This window comes from Clupea harengus, chromosome 22 (genome assembly GCF_900700415.2).
Source record: "Clupea harengus chromosome 22, Ch_v2.0.2, whole genome shotgun sequence".
NCBI lineage: Eukaryota > Metazoa > Chordata > Actinopteri > Clupeiformes > Clupeidae > Clupea > Clupea harengus.
In genome coordinates this window covers 21,194,662-21,208,626 of record NC_045173.1, presented here as the reverse complement: position 1 = coordinate 21,208,626, position 13,965 = coordinate 21,194,662, and the positions used below count along the sequence as shown (strand labels likewise).

Sequence of the window (13,965 nt, the reverse complement as noted above, 5' to 3'; positions counted from 1 at the left end):
GCCACCATCTTGACAAGGCAGGAAGTGAGGCGTGAGAGGGCAGTGCCCAAAAGACTCTCCAGAAGACAGCAAGACACTTTCCTTCTCGTTTCGCCTCCCTCTACCCCCCTCCCCCTCCTCCCCTCTGTCTAACATGCTCTTCGACTCTCTCTCCTCTTGTACAATGCTCAGTGTGTGTCATGTTCCTTCTCTACCTCCCCAGGATTTTCTTATGTTCTTTCTTTTTCTTGCTCTCCCTTGGTCCCTCTTTCTCTTTTTGCTTTTAGTTTCTCCATCTCAGGAGGAGGACAGCAGGACAGGGCCATTGTGTGATGCGCGTGTTTGTGTGTGTGTGTGTGTACCGTATGGGTGTGTGTGTGTGTTCAGCAGAGAGGAGAGGAGGCTGGCCACAGAGGGTCAGAGAGAGCTGGGCAGCATACCTGTTCTCCTGGGGCAGGTGACCCTCATCCTCTGGGTGTGCAGGTTGATTGGGATGAACTCCAGATACCTCTGAGCTTTGCTGCAGCTGGGCTTAAACGAGGGTCCTGAACACAAACAAGAAAAAAGTTGGCCAGTTAAGCACAAGGCGCGACCTTTAGCATTACGTTGCAAACAGGTTCTTAACCCTACTGACACACAACTCACCGAGGCATTCATTTCATGGAAGTGGCTACTGGCCTTCAGGTGAGCTTAAACACTCATAGTGTGGGTTTTGACTACTTAACCATCTGGCTTTTTTAAAACGCGCACACAGCCAAACGTTGCCATCTGATGTTTTCAGAGAGCTCCTAACGCGGCTGAGGAGCGCATCTGGTGTTTCAGTGTGAGCTTGGGTGGACCGCCAGACAGCTTAGTAAGCTGTGAGGGAGTCACTGATCCACTGCATATCCCACTGATGTCATTAGCACTTTTCGGCGCCGCCAAAGACGGCCTCATTAAATTTACAAAGCATTTAAATGAAACATCAAAAGAACAAACACAACAAACCCGGGCTTTAGCGAAGGCTTTAAAAGCATGCACGGCCGCTTCAGCACGTTGAGCAGCATTGGTGTTCATCCCTGACACTGAACTTGCACATCCAACAACATCAAGATATGAGACCCGAGATGGTCTGTGATGCCAATTAGACCCAATATAGTCTTTGCTCGTTAAACAGTTATATAATACCCTTATGGACTCTATGGACACTGTGTTTCGAAAAACAATAATTTCATAAGATTTCCGATAAACCTGCCATAAAGACCTGTTAATTTGTGCTGTAAGGCATGGGTTTAATCTACAAGCAAATATATGTATTTATTTGTTGGTGGCTTTTCACACCACCTGCTTCATACAAACATCCAATTAAAACTTGAAGATAAAGCTGAGTCTTTGTGGCTGGAAATCACCACCTGCCTTCTGTGCCCTATACTTCCAGCTGATATCTGACATATGCAAATGATACTCATTTTTTTAAATTTATTCCTTTTTGTAGTCTGTTCTTGCTAGTTAAAGATGTAATTGAGGTCTTTCCCGAGTGATTAGCTGGCACTGCAGTGCAACAGGTGTCAGCTTGCAGTGGAAGAGCTGAGCTGAGAGGAGAGGAGAGGAGAGGAGAGGAGAGGAGAGGAGAGGAGAAGAGAGGAGAGGTACTGGCATGAGGATCACTTCAAGCTCTCAGGACCTTACACCGGCCCGTCAACACGTTTACAGCACTTCACACCCAGGAAGTTACATCTGCAATAATGACTGTAGAGTAGTGTAGTGTAGACTGAAGTAATAATGTCCGATTCCTCCCAAAACATTTTTTGGTTACCCTCCAGCCACCCTACCACACGTGCACACACACGTGTACACACACACACACATATATGCACGGATACAAATACACACACACACACACACACACACACAGAGACCCACACGTATATATGAGGTAGCATTTTTGAAGCCATATGTGTGGATGCTACACTCACTACCCCAATGTTATCCAGGCTATTTTGCCAGCTGAGTTGTCATAGCTTCTCCAGCATACAGAGTGTAGTGGAAGTTCTATTTGGGAGGCTTCTGGGTAATTACATGACTATTTTGTAAACAGGTAAAAGGTTATAAAGTCTTTTGGTGTTGGACAGCTAATCCAGAGCTGGCAGCAGTTGTCACTGTGCAGTCATTTGGTAATTTAAGATCTGGTGTTTGTAGCCAAACAGTCTGCCAATCTACAGGAATGCCATAAACGAGAGTGTGCGCACCAAGGCTCTCGCTGTGCCAGTGTGCTTCCTGCGTCCACATGTTCACAGAGCTTAATGGGCGCAGGTGCTCAAAGCGGAGTGACGGGGCTCGACGCTGACCTCCTGACCCTTCTCTTTGAGCACTTCAGACGCCATGTTTTGTTGAACAGTGCAATGTCATGCAAACATATTAATGCCATCTGTGAGTAAGATGTCACCCCTCTTAGGCTGACGTCTGAGTCATGGGCAAAGGTGAAGCCACCATCGGGGTGAAGCCACCTGGGACTCTGGCTAATGATGCCGGGCCACCGAGGCGTGGCAGACACATTAGCCCCCATCAGATCCCCCATCTGTTTGCCCAGGTGTGTGCCCATGGATAGGGCAGGATGTGTGTGGGTGTGTATGTGTGGAGGGGGGTGACCCCCAGCTGCTAAGATGGTGCCTCAAGTGTCACCCACACACTTGGCAAGCCATAGCCACAATATCTTCCTTTCCTCTCTCCCCTCTCTGTCTGTCTCTGTCTGTCTAAGTCTGTCTTTCTCTACAAATAGAAGATTTGTCCAAAAACCTGCTACCAGGCTCAGCATTGTGGAACTTTCACCGGTGCACCTTCACTGCTTTCACCACACCACCACACCATAAGCCAGTCCAGAAGGAATCTCTGCTCAGCAAATAAAAGGTAGGTCTGGCAGTAGCATCACATTCACCTGACTGGCAAGCACAGTGCCAACACTGTAAACAGACAGGTTCTGTAAACAGGCCCTTCCTCAGAGTTCTAAAAAGAACCTTACTGAGGGTTCCTTTCTGCGGAGACAAATTCTAGTCTGCACCCTGTTTATTCATGAGAGTAAGCACATCATATCAGACCCACGGCAGATTCGGTGCCAGATCTGTGCCTGGCGTAGTTCACATCCGTGTGTGAGCTGAGCTCCAGGTAGAATCAGACCGCTGCTCCAGAGGCTTCATCCCTTCTCTGATCATGAGAGGAGCAGATGGGCAGCCGAGAGGCCGGCCAGGGGAAGACGGGGTGGTGAGCGAGGGGTTGGTGGATGAGAGTGGGGGGGGGGGGGTAGCGGCAGGAGGTGGTCAGATGGCCAGTGGGCACGTCTGGCATGAGAGGCAAACCCTCAGGGACGGAAGGTGGGCAAACAGTCCGCCCAGACCTGTGCTTTTTAAAGAATGCACTCGTGGAAGGTCAACCCTCCCCTAGCCCTCCCTGCTGGTGTGTTATCTCCGGTGGATGTGCGAGGCCTGTGATTCCACTCCAGTCGGCTCAGCGTGAGAGGGGGTGAGGGGGCATCACTCCCACTGATAGGGTTTTATATTTCTATTAAAAGCACCCACATGCTGTGCAGCCAGCAGGTCTTTAAAGATCTCTCTTTCTCCTGCCATCTTTCTTCTTCTTCTTCTCTGTCTGTGAGCGTGCGTGCAAATGCATGTGGATCTGTGCTGTCTATGTCCAAAGGTGTGCGTGCTGGTGAGTTAGGGCTGTGTGTGCGTGTGTGTGTGTGTGTGCGTGTGTGTATACGTGTGTGTGTGTGTGTGTGTGTGTGTGTGTGTGTGTGTGTGTGTGTGTGTGTGTTGGTGTAGTGATGGTGTAGAACTAAAACAGTGTGCGGGTGAGGGAGAGTGGTAAAAAGAGAAAGAGGGGAAGTGTGAGCTTTAATGAGCTCCCTAGGGGCTGGTGCTACACAGGGCCACATCCCAGGGACAGACACACGCAACGCTATTGATCACCGGTCGAAAGTTCAGCTGCTCAGATCTTTTAGCATAATTTAAAACATGGCGTACGGATGCTGTGGAGACTTATCAAAAGCTCCTGCGTTGCAAGTCCAAGGACTTATCCAGACTGTCCGCCAGTCCCCGGCAAATCACTCGTCAGCCTCTGATTACAGCTCCTGTGCGTGCGGCGTAACGGGGACTGTGGAGACGAGGCAGACGCAAGGTGAAGCGGGCGGGGGGGGGGACTCGCGCTACGCTAAAAGGATTAGGAGACTCTAATTCCACTGGCCGGCAAACTGGGAGAGTGGCGCTGATTAATTCATGAATGTGGAGGAGCGGGGAGGTGCAGAGAGGGAGAAAAAGGGAGGGAGAAAGAGAGAGAGAGTGGAGGGAGAGAGAGATAGAGTGGAGGGAGAGAGAGGGAGAGGGAAGCCATCATTAAGGGGCATCCGCACGAATGCGCATACAGGTCAGCAGTCCGGTCTAATTACAGAACAAAACTAGCAGAAATATCAACAATTTGGTCATCAGCCCATCTACTCAAGAGAAGACAAAAGAAAAAAAAAGGAAAGAGATGGAATGGAAAGTATGACTGAATGCTTAAACGTGTGTGTGTGTGTGTGTGTGTGTGTGTGTGTGTGGGTGTGTGTGTGTGTGTGTGTCTATGTTTGTGTTGAGTGGTGAGCAAACCACACCAATGCCCAGCCACCAGTAGGCGCCCAGCCCACACAGCCAGTTTCATCTTTAATAACAGTGGCCTTCATTATTAATGGGCTGCAGACACAGGGCGGCTGGGATTAGCACTACGTCTCACCGGAGACACTGCCTTAGGAAAGGCTAACATCGCATAGGAGACAGAGAGAGGAAAGAAAGAAGGAAGGAAAGAAAAAGAAAGAAAGAAAGAGAGAAAGAAAGAAAGAAAGACAGACAGAGACAGACAGAAAGAAAGACAGACAGACAGACAGACAGACAGACAGACAGACAGACAGACAGACAGAAAGCAAGACTGGTGCATTGTGGAGCAGAGGGATGGAGTCAGAGGGAGTGTGTGAAGGAGAGACAGAGTAAAAAAGAGACAGCAGGAGAAGAGGACATGTCTTAAGAAGGCTAATGTCACGAAAGGGACATTACAGAGATGGACAGAAGTGTTTGGAGAGAAAGAGACTGGCAGATGTAGAGGGGGAAAGACAGAGAGGGGATAATGCCTACAAAATCACAGAAAGAGAGTGTGAACAATCCACACACACACACACACACACACACAGGAAAGAGAGGAGGAGGGAGAGAGACAGGGAGAGTGACAGAGGAGAGTATCAGCTGTGAGGTTGCTGCCACACAGCAAATCGGATAAGGGCAGGGCACAGCAGCTGGCCCAGCGGAGCCGTCAGGAGGCCCGAGGCTCCCCACTCCACCCACCCCCCCTCCCACCGCACTCCACCCCCCTCCCACCCCACTCCCTCCCTCCCCACTCCCTCCCTCCCGTCATCATCCGTCACTGGGCGCTGTGACGGCCCCTCACTGAGACCTCATCAGAGCTCTGTCCTGCCCTTCGATCAACCCAGATGATCAGCTTCCCCCACCGCCAGGGCCAGACGGATGGCACTGTCCATCGGTATTCCATCTCCTCCACAAAATTGAATCTGACAGATTTTTTTGGAGCTGACTTTTTTTCCATGACTGTGTGTTTGTGTGTGTGTGTATGTGTATGTTTGTTTGTTTGTGTGTGTGTGTGTGTGTGTGTGTGTGTGTGTGTGTGTGTTTGTTTGTTTGTTTGTTTGTTTGTTTGTTTGTGTGTTTGTGTGTTTGTGTGTTTGTGTGTGTGAGTTTGTGTGTGTGTGTGTGTGAGTGCGATGGCGGTTGGATGCAAATTACAGTCAGACCATTCAATTGAGCCCCAAGCAGAAATCACTAACTCAATGAAACACATATTATTTCTGGTTTGGGCTTGCCAACTGTGGAGCAGAGTGTGGGTGTCTATGTAATTCAGTTTCTTTGTTTGTGCATTCATGTTTCTGTGTGTGCACATATGTGTGTCTAAGTATGGGTAGAAATATGTGTGTGGTTGAGTGTTTGTGTTCGAGTATGAGTGTGTGTGTGTGTGTGTGTGTGTGTGTGTGTGTGTGTGTGTGTATGCGCACGTGCCAGTGTGTGTTTTTATATTTATGCTAATGCTCTCTGAGAGTGGTGGGCTAAGGGGGAGGATAGAGAGTCTTTATTAAGAATGTTGAGACAGGTGGCATTAGGGTATGTGTTTCTGTGAAGGCTTGTGTTTACAGGTGTGTGAATGTGTCTGTATATGTTTGTGTATACATGGGTGAGTATGTATGTACGACTCATGGAAGCTGACACGTACTTGCCGCCTGGCTCTGCCTATTTGGGTAAATGGAATTGGGTGTCACACACACACACACACACACACACACACACACACACACACACACACACACACACTGGACAGCATCAAACCATGATCTGACATTTTGTCAGGGGGAAGTCACAGCCTAAGAGGCATGGACACTTCAACTATCAGATTACTCTGCTCCCTCTTTTGTTACCTCAAACCAATCCAAATAGAAACGTTGTTGCCATAGCAACAGCAAACTAGCAAACAGGAGGGAGAGGATATACAAAAGCAGGAAAAGAGATACAGAGAGAGTGAAAGAGAGAGAGAGAGAGAGAGTGAGAGAGAGAGCAAGAAGAAGTACACAGAGAGATGAGTGTGAAGCACAGAGTAAGAAAAGAAAAAGAATGAATACGAGACAGCGAAAGAAAAAGCAGAGAACAAGAGACGAGAGACCGAAACAACCAGGGCGCTGGAGACGAGCGAGAGAAAAGAGTCATAAAAAGGGAGGTGAGAGTCGGGGGCCGGAGAGTGATCGACAAAACCAATCGACACCGGCCCTCCGGAGAGCATGTAGCCCGCACTCAGACAGACAAGGAATCCCAATCCAATCGACACTCATCAATTATTCACCTATTAGTCAGACCAGCTCCAATCATTTCTGCAACTACTTGACCTGAGGCTTTTGCACTGAGCCCAGCCCATCAAAAAGCGATGAGGTCTCATTTCCTCCCCTCCCCCTCCCCTGCCCTCCTCCCCTCCCCTCCCCTCCCCTCCCCGTCTGCCTACTGTCAAACTTCAAAACGCCTGTCAGTGCCAGCCACAGATTCACAGTCCAGAGACGTTAGCGAGAGTTTTGAAGCTCTTCCCGCCGACGTGTCCATCACCTGGCCTATCTCTACAGAGCCCAGACACGGCCTGGCGGCGAGTTAAGAGGCGCAGCAGCAGTGCAGAGGCACGCAGCGCAGATGATCACCCTGCGAGATATGCAGATGAAGACAGAGTCTGTTCTGCTTGGCGACCAAGGACACCGGCGAGGCACTGTCATCTAAAACCAGGAGTAGAAGGAGTTCTGGGCCGTGGAAAAGAGAGTGCTTTTTGTGTTTGTGTTTATGCATGAGATTTGTGTTTGTTTATTTGGTGAGCTTAATTATGTGGTTGCTTTTGAGTTTGTGTGTGTGTGTGTATTGGTAGCTACTTAGTGTCTCTAAAAAGGAAACTTTTTTCAACCTTCCTTTTTGGATGTTATCGTTTACTGTCACCTTGTTTGTCTCATGTTCAGAATGTCTTTGGCGTTGTAATACATTCTGAACTGTTGAGTTCAGCATGTTTGGCTCTACTTTATCTCTGAAATGACTCAGTCTCATTTCTGAACATTTGCTGCAAAATGATGAGTCAAGAAAAAAGGACATGCTCTATTTTCGACTAAAGCTGACAAGTCAAGTGGATGCCTATCTCATTCTGCTTGAGAGTACTAAAATGACTTCTCAATTCTTAATAATTAAATGCCTCCCATCCCATGCTTTCTTTTCCTCCATATCAGTTTTGAAGTGTTTCACTTCAAAGGATCCAATTCAGGGCCATTTGAGGTTTTAAACATTGGCGCAGACTGACCTGTTAGCTTGTCCAGCTCTTCCAGAGTCTCTTGGTAGCTTCTGATGACCTGGTCATAGCGTGTGATGACCTCTCGACGCAGGTTGTCCCAGTGCGGTGACAGCTCTCCAAGGTCCTTTAGCTCTTGTATCCTGGTGGAGGGGAGAGAGAGAGAGAGTAAACAAGAGTATAACAAAAACGGGCACGTCCTTCCGTGGCACAGTTCTGTTTCTTTTTCAGTTTGCCTTTCAGCTGGAGAGACAGTGTTGTTCTCAGTTGGTACCTGCTCCGCTGTCAGCATAGAGCAATCATTCAGATCAATGGGTAAATCCTTGCCTAAAGCCAGTGAACAACCTCAGTCCACGCAGCCTGCTCCACACAGACATACCCACACGGCCAGACTCCATCAACAGTAATAGGCAATTTAGTCATCTCTCCTCTGCTCACTTTGTCCCACTTCTCTCTCCCTGTCTCTCTTGTTTTACTTGGCCGGTTTGTCTTTTATCTTCTTGCGTGGGTTTTCCAGCCTGCAGGCACAGTGTGGTACAACATTGCTATCATTAATGGCGAGGTCCAGTGTGAGGCCTGTCTCAAGCATCGTAGCGAGGAAATGTTAGCCTGCGGCAAGCTGACACTGTTGCACACAAGCACTGGTTTGTTTCTCTACAAGGCACACACACATACACAGTGGATTTGGGCAAGTCTACTAGGAAAGAATGGGCTGGTTTAGGATGAGAAGAGCCGTAATCTAATTACTGTGTTCATGGCACATCAGTCCAGTCTATAGGCTAGTAATCATAGTTCATCTCCTTAAAGTGAGGTGGGAATATATTTAGGAAATAGTGATTTTGTTGACGGTGTATTATCAATGCTATGCCCTTTCTCCCTTCATATGTGAGCCAGATGGTTTTTCATTTTCATTTTTTGCGCTTATTTGGAATAATCACTTAAACCCAGCCCAGGATCGAAGCGGAGGGAGTAAACTTCTCAGCAGACAGGAGACTATTAAGCTGCCCCCCCCAGTCAATTTGTCAGCTACCTTCCAAGAGAAACTAACAAAGAAAAAACAACACTCGAGCACGCCAGGGGTAGTTCTGTATTGTTGGTATGCTGCGGCACTGGCCGGGTGCATTGTGGGTCTGCCGGCGGGGAGTTGCACAGTGGGGCAGAACTAAAGTTAGATTTACATAGGTAATGGAGGGGCTTATCGGTGTGGAACAGGTGGGCTGTGTCTCAGTATTGCAGCTTAGGGGGCAACTTTAATGTGACTCATTAATAAGAGGATCAGACGCCTGTTTAATTGGAAGAGAATTTCCATAGAGAACAATGATTAATTCTCATGTAAATTCCGGCTCCAGTTCTATGTGTACCCTTAATACTTCAAGCCAGAGCGATTAAGATCTCCAAAATGAGAGTGAAGCTCCTAATTCTTTCAAAGAAAAAAAGATGATTTTTTTTTTGTTCTTTATAACGCCGAATGAGAGATAATAAGATTGTGGGCGTTATGAGGTGATTGAGCTGACGGATTGCACAGGAGGCGAGGGCAGCTCTTGGGTCAGGTCCCAATCACAGGCACGGCTCTGGCTGAGTTGAGTGGGGTGGGGTGGGGAGAGTGGTGGTGGTGGTGGGGGGGGGGGGGTCATTGCAGGCTGTCAGGACGGATAATGCTTCCCTAGGACAAGGTGGCTTTGAGCGTGTCAGATAGAAGTGCTCTTAGGGAGTGTGCAGGCTCTCACTGCAATCCAAACCAACAATTGTTCGCCTCTCTGTCTTTCTCTCTCCATCTTTTCTTCTCGCTGTCATCTTTATCTTTGCTCAATATTTCTCTCCCCCCTGGCCATGGAAGCATGGTCCGCGGCGTGGCGCAGAGGAAACATGTCATTTTTCCAGCGCGGTGTCGGGCTGTGGGGTTGGAATCACAGTGTAAATGATGGCTGTCAGCAGCAGCAGCAGCCAGAAGGAGTAGTATCCCTTTAATCAGGTGGTGTTGTTCTAAGGCAGCAAAGTGAAGGGTGGCCTGCTCTCTCTCAGCCAGAGGGGTCATAATAATATTATCATCTGACTGAGGGACACAGAGGAAAGGAGAGAGAGAGAGAGAGAGAGAGAGGGAGAGAGAGATAGGAAGAGAGGGAGAGAAAAAGAGAGAGAGAGAGACTGTGACATGTAAACTCGGATGAGGAGAACAGCAAAAGAATCAGGGAGTGAATGGGGAAACATATGAGGGGGTGTTGAGGAACCGAAAGTCCCTCCAAATGCACATGCTAACCTGATCATTAAACACATCCATGCTAACCTGATCATTAAACGCCTCCTTGCTAACCTGATCATTAAACACATCCATGCTAACCTGATCATTAAACGCCTCCATGCTAACCTGATCATTAAACACATCCATGCTAACCTGATCATTAAACACCTCCATGCTAACCTGATCATTAAACACCTCCATGCTAACCTGATCATTAAACACCTCCATGCTAACCTGATCATTAAACACATCCATGCTAACCTGATCATTAAACACATCCATGCTAACCTGATCATTAAACACCTCCATGCTAACCTGATCATTAAACACATCCATGCTAACCTGATCATTAAACACCTCCATGCTAACCTGATCATTAAACACATCCATGCTAACCTGATCATTAAACACATCCATGCTAAGCTCATCATTAAACACATCCATGCTAACCTGATCATTAAACACCTCCATGCTAACATGATCATTAAACACATCCATGCTAACCTGATCATTAAACGCCTCCATGCTAACCTGATCATTAAACACATCCATGCTAACCTGATCATTAAACACATCCATGCTAACCTGATCATTAAACACCTCCATGCTAACCTGATCATTAAACACCTCCATGCTAAGCTCATCATTAAACACCTCCATGCTAACCTGATCATTAAACGCCTCCATGCTAACCTGATCATTAAACACATCCATGCTAACCTGATCATTAAACACATCCATGCTAACCTGATCATTAAACGCCTCCATGCTAACCTGATCATTAAACACATCCATGCTAACCTGATCATTAAACACCTCCATGCTAACCCGATCATTAAACACCTCCATGCTAACCTAATCATTAAACACCTCCATGCTAACCTGATCATTAAACGCCTCCATGCTAACCTGATCATTAAACGCCTCCATGCTAACCTGATCATTAAACACCTCCATGCTAAGCTCATCATTAAACACCTCCATGCTAACCTGATCATTAAACACCTCCATGCTAACCTGATCATTAAACACCTCCATGCTAACCCGATCATTAAACACCTCCATGCTAACCTGATCATTAAACACCTCCATGCTAACCCGATCATTAAACACATCCATGCTAACCTGATCATTAAACACCTCCATGCTAACCTGATCATTAAACACATCCATGCTAACCTGATCATTAAACACCTCCATGCTAACCCGATCATTAAACACCTCCATGCTAACCTGATCATTAAACACCTCCATGCTAACCTGATCATTAAACGCCTCCATGCTAACCTGATCATTAAACGCCTCCATGCTAACCTGATCATTAAACGCCTCCATGCTAACCTGATCATTAAACGCCTCCATGCTAACCTGATCATTAAACACCTCCATGCTAAGCTCATCATTAAACACCTCCATGCTAACCTGATCATTAAACACCTCCATGCTAACCTGATCATTAAACACCTCCATGCTAACCCGATCATTAAACACCTCCATGCTAACCTGATCATTAAACACCTCCATGCTAACCCGATCATTAAACACATCCATGCTAACCTGATCATTAAACACCTCCATGCTAACCTGATCATTAAACGCCTCCATGCTAACCTGATCATTAAACACCTCCATGCTAACCTGATCATTAAACACATCCATGCTAACCTGATCATTAAACGCCTCCATGCTAACCTGATCATTAAACGCCTCCATGCTAACCTGATCATTAAACACCTCCATGCTAACCTGATCATTAAACACATCCATGCTAACCTGATCATTAAACACATCCATGCTAACCTGATCATTAAACACCTCCATGCTAAGCTCATCATTAAACACCTCCATGTGACTGCATCAGTAACACTTGGCTCTCCATAGACAGAGCATGCCTCATTAGAAAAATGTACAGCAGGGATGAAAAGCAGAGCTTCTATTCGACAGATTTGTTCTGAGTAAAACCAACACATTTCTCTTTTTGAAGTCAAGAAAAGAAAACAGCAGTTGTATTATGGAACACGTCAACCAAAATTGATTTTTTTGTTATACTTCAGTGTAAAATGTACTATACTTCATGTAAAATTTCAATGTGCCAAAGGTACTCCTGAATTGTTGTGGAGATATGACGGTTACAGCCATTAGAGTAGTCATAATTTACCACTGAGCTCCCATGCCTGAAGGAAATGGTCTCCTGGTCATCAAAAGTCCAGATGAACGTGGACTGGGCCGACACTTGAACCACTCTTTGGTCTGGCTTCAATCAGTGGTATTGTCCTGGCCATGGTGTGATCAAATGAGGGCTAATGACATTTTCATTTTCATGTGCTCGTTTACATGGACACTTTTAACCACAGCAGCTGAAAGCCCTGGGGCTGAAAACATGACAGACAGCGCACAGACAGACAGCTGTTACATCTTTTGCATGTCTAACCCCTAGACAAGAGCTACAGCAAAACCAAATCTGTTGTATACACAGGTTTGTCAGTGCATCGCAAAAATGCTTGGATGTCGAAAAATGACACGCCAAAAGAACACTTTAAAGATCACGTCTGCTGAGACTGAGGTGAATATCATACATGTTCACTGCAAAAATTGAAATCTTAGTATGAAATGAAATATCTTAAATCAAGGCAATATATGATTGTTTTTTTGGTCTGACAAGATATTTCTTCTTACCAGGCTTCGAGCATTTCACTGAATTTTTGCAGTGTTGTCACCATACTGAGAGTGGCCATGACTTTGAGTGTTCCCCTGCTCTAGTGTTCTAGTGCTGTTTGACATATGTGTTACTCGCAGGAAACTACCACAGCACTCAGGGTTAGACTTAAGCAGACAGTCACTCTTTTTGTCCCTGGCTACAGAATGAAAGATTCCCGCTGAGACCGACACGATTCACATTCCCTCTGTCATGTTTTTCCTTTTTTTTATCTCTAACATTTCATATTTGAAATGTTGTATACTTAGCCAAGGTGCAGCACTTAGAGAAGCACACGCTCCCCGCTCTCCTCCTACCCTCTTCCGCCCCCTTTTTCATTTCCCTCCTTCTTTGGGACAGCGCCCTTGTTTTAGCCCCTAAAAGCCATTGTAGTCCAACGCAGCCAAACTCCCAGCCCCTTCAGCGGGCTCCACACAATCAGGAGGAGAGAGATGATAAGAGCGAGGGAGAGGAAGGAAGAAGAGCAAAAGACATTGACGCTTTGCAAGTGAACAGGGTGCGGGGAAAAAGGGAAAAAAAATCTTTTGAAGTGTTAAATAGACCTGAATAATTTAGCTGTGGCTAAGTATAGCTCGTATCCATCTATTTCCGTCTTTGAAATCCCCCCCGCCCCCTTTGTTCTGGAACAAAAAAGAGGCATCCCTTTTCCTTTCTGCGTTCCCCATCTTCCCTTATTGTCTACCACCCCAAAATTATGAATCTAATTGGCTTTTGTCTACCTCATGGTCTCCTTCCCTCTTCCCACTTCTCCCTCTCTGTCTCTCTCTCTCTCATCAGGGTGGCCATACCTCCTGGAGTCCTCTTGGATGTGGAGAGTAATGAGCTGCTTTGGGATGGTGAAGGACAGCGTGCTCTCCCCCATCTGCTCACGCACCAGCATCCACTTACTGTCCACCGTCTGGAACCGGTACACCTTACACACCGGGTTCTTGAACACTGAGGGCCAGAAAGATCAAGACAGCAAGAGAGAAAGAAAGAGACAGATAAAGAGAGAGAGAGAGAGAGAGAGAGAATGTGTGAGTAGTTATATGAGTAGTATGATCGTGAAGTACCATTTAACAACTCTATCAACCAGCAAACCTTCAACAAGGAGCTCTTGAGTGACACAAAAGAGAACTGTATAGACAGATTGCAGGATTTGATAGCATAGTTCTGTGAT

General features: G+C 46.7%; 1 protein-coding gene across 3 annotated transcripts in view; it reads right to left on the bottom strand.

The window, feature by feature from the left end:
* Positions 1-13,965, bottom strand: part of inpp4b (inositol polyphosphate-4-phosphatase type II B) — a 67,676-nt gene that overhangs the window by 37,865 nt on the left and 15,846 nt on the right. For all 3 annotated transcript variants that reach the window (XM_031559494.2, XM_031559495.2, XM_031559496.2), the window contains 3 exons: positions 13,595-13,742; positions 7,864-7,994; positions 420-524 (listed from right to left, as the gene is read on the bottom strand). In XM_031559494.2, the coding sequence (XP_031415354.1) occupies positions 420-524; positions 7,864-7,994; positions 13,595-13,742 (384 nt within the window). The remainder of the gene's footprint in view (positions 1-419; positions 525-7,863; positions 7,995-13,594; positions 13,743-13,965) is intronic.